At 38.7% G+C, this 6,949-nt stretch overlaps 2 protein-coding genes across 2 annotated transcripts; one reads left to right on the top strand and one right to left on the bottom strand.

Annotated features, from left to right (window-relative positions):
• Positions 1-876: 876 nt before the first annotated feature.
• LOC146698405 (uncharacterized) lies at positions 877-3,711 on the top strand. The gene is made up of 6 exons (XM_085473494.1): positions 877-1,310; positions 1,620-1,882; positions 2,078-2,268; positions 2,402-2,495; positions 2,677-2,870; positions 3,491-3,711. The coding sequence occupies exons 1-6, from the start codon at positions 1,113-1,115 to the stop codon at positions 3,676-3,678; spliced, it is 1,128 nt and encodes a 375-aa protein (XP_085329620.1). The 5' UTR covers positions 877-1,112; the 3' UTR covers positions 3,679-3,711.
• A 34-nt stretch (positions 3,712-3,745) lies between these two features.
• LOC146698404 (uncharacterized) lies at positions 3,746-5,844 on the bottom strand. Its single transcript, XM_085473495.1, has 5 exons — positions 5,486-5,844; positions 5,086-5,279; positions 4,442-4,589; positions 4,142-4,346; positions 3,746-4,062 (listed from the first exon to the last, which is right to left on the bottom strand). The coding sequence occupies exons 1-5, from the start codon at positions 5,633-5,635 to the stop codon at positions 3,758-3,760; spliced, it is 1,002 nt and encodes a 333-aa protein (XP_085329621.1). The 5' UTR covers positions 5,636-5,844; the 3' UTR covers positions 3,746-3,757.
• Positions 5,845-6,949: the final 1,105 nt, after the last annotated feature.

Below are 6,949 nucleotides of genomic sequence, written 5' to 3'. Positions count from 1 at the left end.
CACACCAGTTTTAAATTGTGGTGATAGGCCATGTAAAACCAGAGTCATGATAAAAAAAAATATATATACTCAATGCTTTTCTGAATACTATTGTTCACAGTCTAACTGTTAGGTGTGGCTGTGTGCAGACAGGAATAGGACCCAAGGTGCAGACTCCGGAGACAGTCGTGAACTCAAAAAGGCTTTAATTTGGTACTCAAAATATAACATAACTGAAAAAACTCAAAACAACCTTAAACTGGAGGAATGACAGAACACACAGCTAGGAAACCGGTAGATCGCGACACGGACACAGAGAAACACAGGGCTTAAATACACAGAGGGAGCAATCAGGGAATGAGTAACAGGAGGGAAACACAGCTGGGACAAATTAGAACTGACGAGACCAAAGAAGCGTAATCTGAACACACTGAGATAAGACAGAGACCTTCAAAGTAAAACAGGAAGCACATAACACAGACTGAACAAAGACACAGACTCACATGCAGGCACTACAAAGGGAACAGAGACGTGGGACCCGGGCAGACACAAACACTGACTGGACACGGGGATATAGGAACTAAGGATACACAGAGACGCGAACTAGACAAGGGGATACAGGTGACAGGGGAGACAGAGCCATTAAAGAAGACAGAGACATAAACCATAAGACAGAACTCAAAGAAACCAAAGACTAGAAAGTATACATAATATAATAAACTCAAAAACCCTGGGTCAACGACCCAGGCATCCTAACACTAACGACAGTGCTTGCAAACACTCTGCTTGTGAACAAAAGGAAAAGAGAAGAAAAGAAAAAAAAAACACCCCTTTCCTATTGGTGGAAAAATGTACCATGTTGACCAATCAACAAAGTATGTGGCAAGGTCCGTGTACTTTTCGGTATTTGAAGTTTTGTTTCAGAAACCAAAACGAAAAAACGATATTTAAAAGAATTTTCATTTTTTAAATTTTTGATAAAGAATAAAATGGGCGAAAATAACTTGTTTTTTCATTCGGTGGTAACAAATAGCCGTCATACACTTAAAATTAGACGTGCTTTTTTGGATTTCTTCGTGATTCAAATAATGAAAGTATACTAGCGCAAAAACAAAAAAATAGACGCATTTTCAATGTCTGAAACGGGAAGTACTTCTTCTGCGCGTTTTTTTATGGCGCGCGCACACCGTCCCCCACACAAGAGATCGACGGCCTTAAAGTTACACTGGAATAAACAGAGGATGGACCATTACGTTGTTTTTAGGAAAACTAAGAGAGTGACACTCCGGGACGAAGACATGACTGCAGAAAAACTGGGTCGCATCTTTCAGGTAGATATGTAAACTTCGCAAACTTTGCTTTCAGCAGTTTTTTTATGAACGTTATTGTTCTTCCTTACTGCGGAACGGCTAACGTTAACATTTGGTGATTTCATGTAGGCCTACTTTTACTAATACTATGTCTAGCCGTCTTCATTGTGCTAATATGTGAATTGTGCACATGTGCTAATGTGTAAATAGTTATTCATTGACTTTTACCGGCTACTAGCTAATAAGTAAGCCTTTAGAGCCTATTAACCGTGTGCACAGGAGTAACACGTTAGCAGAGCAACGTGATTTACGGAAACTTTTCTTAAACAGGTATCCGCGCATACTCTGTACATCACGGATGATTCAAACGTGGCTATGTTCCCCGGTGCGGTCTCTGGTGTTTTCAGCGCATTAGACCTTACACCCAGAGGTCACTATGAAGTCCACGGAGAAGACATGGAGTCAATTCCAACAGCAGGTTCCAGCGGGCAGCGTTTTGCATTTATGCGAGCACCAGCTGTGGCAGCGTCTGCACCTTCACGTTCACAGCAGGCTACTTCAAGTTCCCCTATGTCCTCCAAAACATTTCAGAGGTAGGATGAGTCTGTGTTCTTGAATATTAAATTACAGAACAGGCAAAATAAAAAGAAACATAAGGTGCATGGATAGTTGAATTGTTAAGAATAGCAAAGCTGTTTTAGTACAATTTGCCTATAGCAATCACTGAATGGATTTGTGGCCTGCTGTCTTTTACAAGATATGTAAAATTATTATGTTTTGTTTTACAGATCAGTGTACTTTGCAGATGTAGCTGGTGGGAGGTTGATTCCCAATAGAATGGTGGTTGTACGATTCCTGGAGTCTGAGGCTACGCTTCAAGGGATAGTAGGAAAAGTGCAAGATGCCACTGGTAATTACAACCCAATAATTTTGACAGATGCACAGGGCAATGCAATTCTGGAGTCGGAGGGCACAACAGGTGAGCCATAATATTACAGCTAAAGCCCATATCTTATGGAGAGACATGTCTTACCAGACTCTTTGTAATATTTATTGGGTAATATGGTATTGGCTTCTAAACAGGTTTCTTTGGTTTTGTTTTTCATCTGTAGGGTCACAGTACTGGAGACAAAATGCACGAAAAATTCTTGCTGTGCCTGAACAAGACTTTAATTGCCTCCAGGGAACAAAGAGGAAGAAACTGAGGTATGTGAATAAATATGTATATACTATAGGATGAACATCAATATAGAAGAATTAATTTGATTTAAATCCTATAATAGCAGTAAGACATCACTACATAAATCATCATCTATCAGTAAGTGATGTGATGTTTCTTTAAGCCAGTAAGTAGCTTTGACATCTGATTATCCATTTTTATTTGTAGCAGCCGTAAAGATGATGACAGTGCCAGTTTGGGAGAAGTGAGTGACAAAATAGAAGAGTTGGTGTTGGCATCTCAAAGTCTGCCAGCTGTCACAGCAGCAATCAAAGAGCTCACTGATCTTGCAGTTGCCCAGAAAGTCACAACCCCCAAGCTGCAGACACTCAAGGAGGGATTTAGCTGCGTGGTTTGTATGAGTATGTTCAAATGTTGCTTAGTAAATACATTACATCTACACTAACATTTTAATTACAATTAAAACAATGTCAAACCACATTCAATCATTACTTTGGACAAACATTTTTTTACCAAACATAGGCTCTTTATTCAGCAGTGTCCATTTAAATACTTAGGCACAGACAATCAAGATGCAGGTCTACTGTAACATAACATTCAAAAGTTTACATGCACATTTAATTTGGGTTCTCCTTGCAATCTTGACTATGAAAGTATAGCTTTTCAAATTGATTACAATGTCAGTATGGGTGACGGTACACTGTTCACAGTAATGTAAAACTAAAAAGTTCACATTTAAAATGGGACTGTAGTTGCATATATTGAATCAAGTACCTGTAACTTTTTCATTTTTCTTGCTTGCTAATTGAGAAAATGTACTGATTTTGCCCCTCATCAATTATAGACAAAAATATAGACAGGGACTTTCTCAGAACAGCGTGAACAAGAGGAATTACAGAATAACCAAAAATATTCTGCATGCTGTCTGTAAATTTATGTCAAGACTGACTTTGAACCTATAGTTTGAACTAAATTCAACATAAATGGATAACAGTCTCACTTATCTGATTTACTTTTGCAGACATCATTGAGGATCCAGTGTTCTCACTGTGCTGCAGAAGCATTATTGGCTGCAAGACATGTGTGGAACAGTGGCAAGAGACATCACAGCACTGTGCAAAATGCAGGGAGAGTAACAACGGAGTTCTACAAATTACTGGTCTAACAGCTGCATTTTCTGTATTGAAATCTTTTTTTGCAGAGGAGTAATGTAGTGTGTACACACAAATGTTTACAGTCAGTTGATTTTTTTTTTTGTCTGTTCTGTACAGTTTACAGATGCAATGGTTCATACATTTCTCTGAGTTATGTTTATGAGACAGAGCAGAGCTTCTTTGTATGGCATAAAGTCACCATTTACGGCTCTAAAAAACAAATGTGAAATATCAGGATATTTTTCTGCAAAATGACTCTCTGTTCTAAGTTTGTCCTGTTCGGTTGTGAAGGGATCAACTCCAAAAGTCGAATATTCTTTGAGTGCAGATCCCAAGTGCTGCCTGTAAAGGTCCGCTGCTTCAAGTGCATTTGGCAAGAGCTCTGGAGAAATTCTTCTTTTACACCCATGTTCTGCAAAGTGATTTGGTATGCCTTTTCCTGTAAAAAATAGAGGAGGTGTTTAAATGTTCATTATCAGGGTTGTAAGCAATCTGACTTTTTTTTTTTTTTTTTTTACCTGGGATTCTATGAGCATTCCATGATTCTACCACACTTGCAAGACCAATGTTACACAGCTGACAGGTTAGATTGGACACACAGTATCGCACAAGGTTATCCTCCATATCTATCTCCTCCTGGTCCATCAGCTGGAGTAGGGCAGTTTTTAGTGGGTAGTTGACACGGTTGTTGATTTCAGGCCAAATCCTTTCAACTGTGTGGTTCTAAAAGAGTTAAAAGAAACATGTCTTAAATGTACGTAGTAGTACACGTAATAGTATAAGAATTTCAGCTGATGTTAATGGTACTTAAATCTTACTCTTGTGGATGAGGTCTGTAAATAAGGCAGTCTCTCCTGATTGAAGCGATGATGTGACAGCATCTCTTGCATGAACAGTGTTAAATAAAATTCCTTTCCATGGTCTACTCGCACCTGGTCCCACATACCATAGGTGATCACTGCAGGTCTGGTACAGGAAAAATAAAGAACATTTATTAACTATTTTGCTTTAAGACCAGCAAAGGTGTTATTATTTTGAATGTATTCATTCATGTTTTTTTTGGGTAATATTTTAGTTGTAGTAGGACAACATATATTTCTTAAGTTTCTTTGCAATGTCACTGTCATGCTCAGACTTTAGATGTATGTCAGAACAATTGAAAGATATGTGGAAATCCAAGAACCTTGTTCCATTCATAAATGAACACTGATTAATTGCAATAAAGTAGTTAAATGATTCATGTGCAATTCCATTTTATTTATTTTTACATTAATAGAAAATGTTGATCAAAATGTTTGGTAAGTTCTTAATATATTATATTCAGGAACATAACCAGACCCATCTGTTGCATGTCTAATTTAAATTCAAATATTGTAAATTTGGGTGCAGCTCATGTCCAATATGACTAACATGTCCATCAAAACACTTAAGATGAAATAAATGGTTTGAGAGGTTGTATTACCTGAAAACATATTCATAGATGCTCAAGTTGTTTTTGATTGGCATTGTGGAATGACTCACAATCTTTTTACTGAATCCATCTACAGCTAAAACATGGGTGACTCCAAACATTACAAGTTTCTCGTTTTGGTCCAGGTGAACCTTGTGCCCCATGCATTCAGCATGGTACGGTGTGGGATTAAGATTCCGAGCTCCCTTACAAAAAAATCACAAAAATAAATGACAGCTGACTGGATAAAGGCAGATTTGATCATACGTTTGAGGAAGAGTCAAGTAACTGTTAAAGCAGGGCGTACATCTGTTAAACAGAATTAGGCCCTACCATTACATGATGTATATCACAAATATGACAAAGAACATTGGAATACAGTTCTAGTGGAAGATTAAATAACATAGGCTACCTGGCGTCTTGCTTCATGATAAGGTTGATGCACCTCTCTTAAAATTGACCCAATTCGTCCCTCTGCAGCATGTACCCCTTTTGTGGACAGATAGCCCTTCATCATTTTGCGGCCATATGTTGGGCCCACCTGTTTAAAATAAAAGATCATGCTACTACTAGAACAACAAATGTAAAGTAGCTTATTCTGAAAGCAAATGTGTAAAGCTAAAGTATTGTGCTAATTAACTGTACAAATACCAGTGAGAGACATCTTTAAAATAACTAACGTTACCCACCACCCGCAAGACGCTAAAACGCGCGGGCGCGCGCACACAGTCTAGACTAACCCCCTTACAACCCAGTTAAGACAACCATACACAGTCATAAGGTGAAGGAAGAAAGTACCTTAGCTCATTTATAGCTTGTGTCACCTCAAGCTCCAACCGTGTGTCCGAGAGTCGACAGCTAGTGATTTGCTCAGCACAAAACTTTCTAACATTTCTCGCAGAAAATCCTCTCACTTCCCCGTGTTCATATGACAGACGCTCTGATATAATTTCCGATGACAGGCCTTGTTTTGCCATCTCCATGATCACGTCTGAGTATTTTTCCAACGTCATGATGTCCACACTACAGTGTTTGCCATAAGTTTGCGCATCACTTGTACAGGTTGTTGACCTACTAAAACTTCCGGTTCAGACAAAATAAATAAAGGGCCCTTTCTCGTTCTTTTTTCTTGGGTTTTTCGTTTCTGATGTGCGAAAGGACAAAATGAAAAAAACAATTGTTTTACGTTTTTCATTTTAGCTTTTTAAGTTGAGAATTAAATAAGTGTCTCATTTTCTTTTTTAAATTATACTTTCTGAAACGAAACTTCAAATACCGAAAAGTACACGGACCTGGCAACATGGCATTTGGATGTTTAGGCAGAGGGGGAGCTTTTAGGAGTGATGGCAGTGAGAGAATGAAAGAGAGGCCTTTGAGATGTGAGAGATTTGTGATGTTTAGTGTGTTTGCAGTGTGTATCTAGTGTGTAGTGTAGTCAATAGTTTTGTTTTGTGTGTCAGAACAATGAGGTGACTGGTCAATGTCACAGTTCCTGCCAAAAAGCTACTACAGGCAGACTGCAGTGTAAACGCTGTCTCCCGGTGAAAAAAAACAGGAGGAGTGATACACCTCCTGCTATGAGGTGCCGTAAGGGACATTATTACTGAAACGCTCTCACACACACTACTGAAACACTCTCACACACACTACTGAAATGCTCTCACACACACTACTGAAATTTTACCTCTCACACACACTACTGAAATGCTCTCACACACACTACTGAAACGCTCTCACACACACTACTGAAACGCTCTTACACACACTACTGAAATTTTAGCTCTCACACACACTACTGAAACGCTCTCACACACACTACTGAAACGCTCTTACACACACAACTGAAATGCTCTCACACACACTAGTGAAATTTTAG

This window comes from Copadichromis virginalis, linkage group LG11 (genome assembly GCF_057382275.1).
Source record: "Copadichromis virginalis isolate Kocher_CV1m ecotype Utaka linkage group LG11, C_Virginalis_male_GT1.1, whole genome shotgun sequence".
Taxonomy (NCBI): Eukaryota; Metazoa; Chordata; class Actinopteri; order Cichliformes; family Cichlidae; genus Copadichromis; species Copadichromis virginalis.
This window is presented reverse-complemented; position numbering and strand designations above follow the sequence as displayed.

Excerpts from the sequence above, each read along its gene's own strand:
- LOC146698405 (XM_085473494.1), top strand. The coding sequence starts at position 1,113 with ATGTCTGAAACGGGAAGTACTTCTTCTGCGCGTTTTTTTATGGCGCGC. Across the intron at positions 1,311-1,619 it reads AACTGGGTCGCATCTTTCAG|GTATCCGCGCATACTCTGTA; the intron begins GTAGATATGTAA and ends TTTCTTAAACAG. Across the intron at positions 2,496-2,676 it reads ACAAAGAGGAAGAAACTGAG|CAGCCGTAAAGATGATGACA; the intron begins GTATGTGAATAA and ends TTTTATTTGTAG.
- LOC146698404 (XM_085473495.1), bottom strand. The coding sequence starts at position 5,635 with ATGATCTTTTATTTTAAACAGGTGGGCCCAACATATGGCCGCAAAATG. Across the intron at positions 5,280-5,485 it reads ATCATGAAGCAAGACGCCAG|GGAGCTCGGAATCTTAATCC; the intron begins GTAGCCTATGTT and ends TTTTTTTGTAAG. Across the intron at positions 4,347-4,441 it reads TACAGACCTCATCCACAAGA|AACCACACAGTTGAAAGGAT; the intron begins GTAAGATTTAAG and ends TAACTCTTTTAG.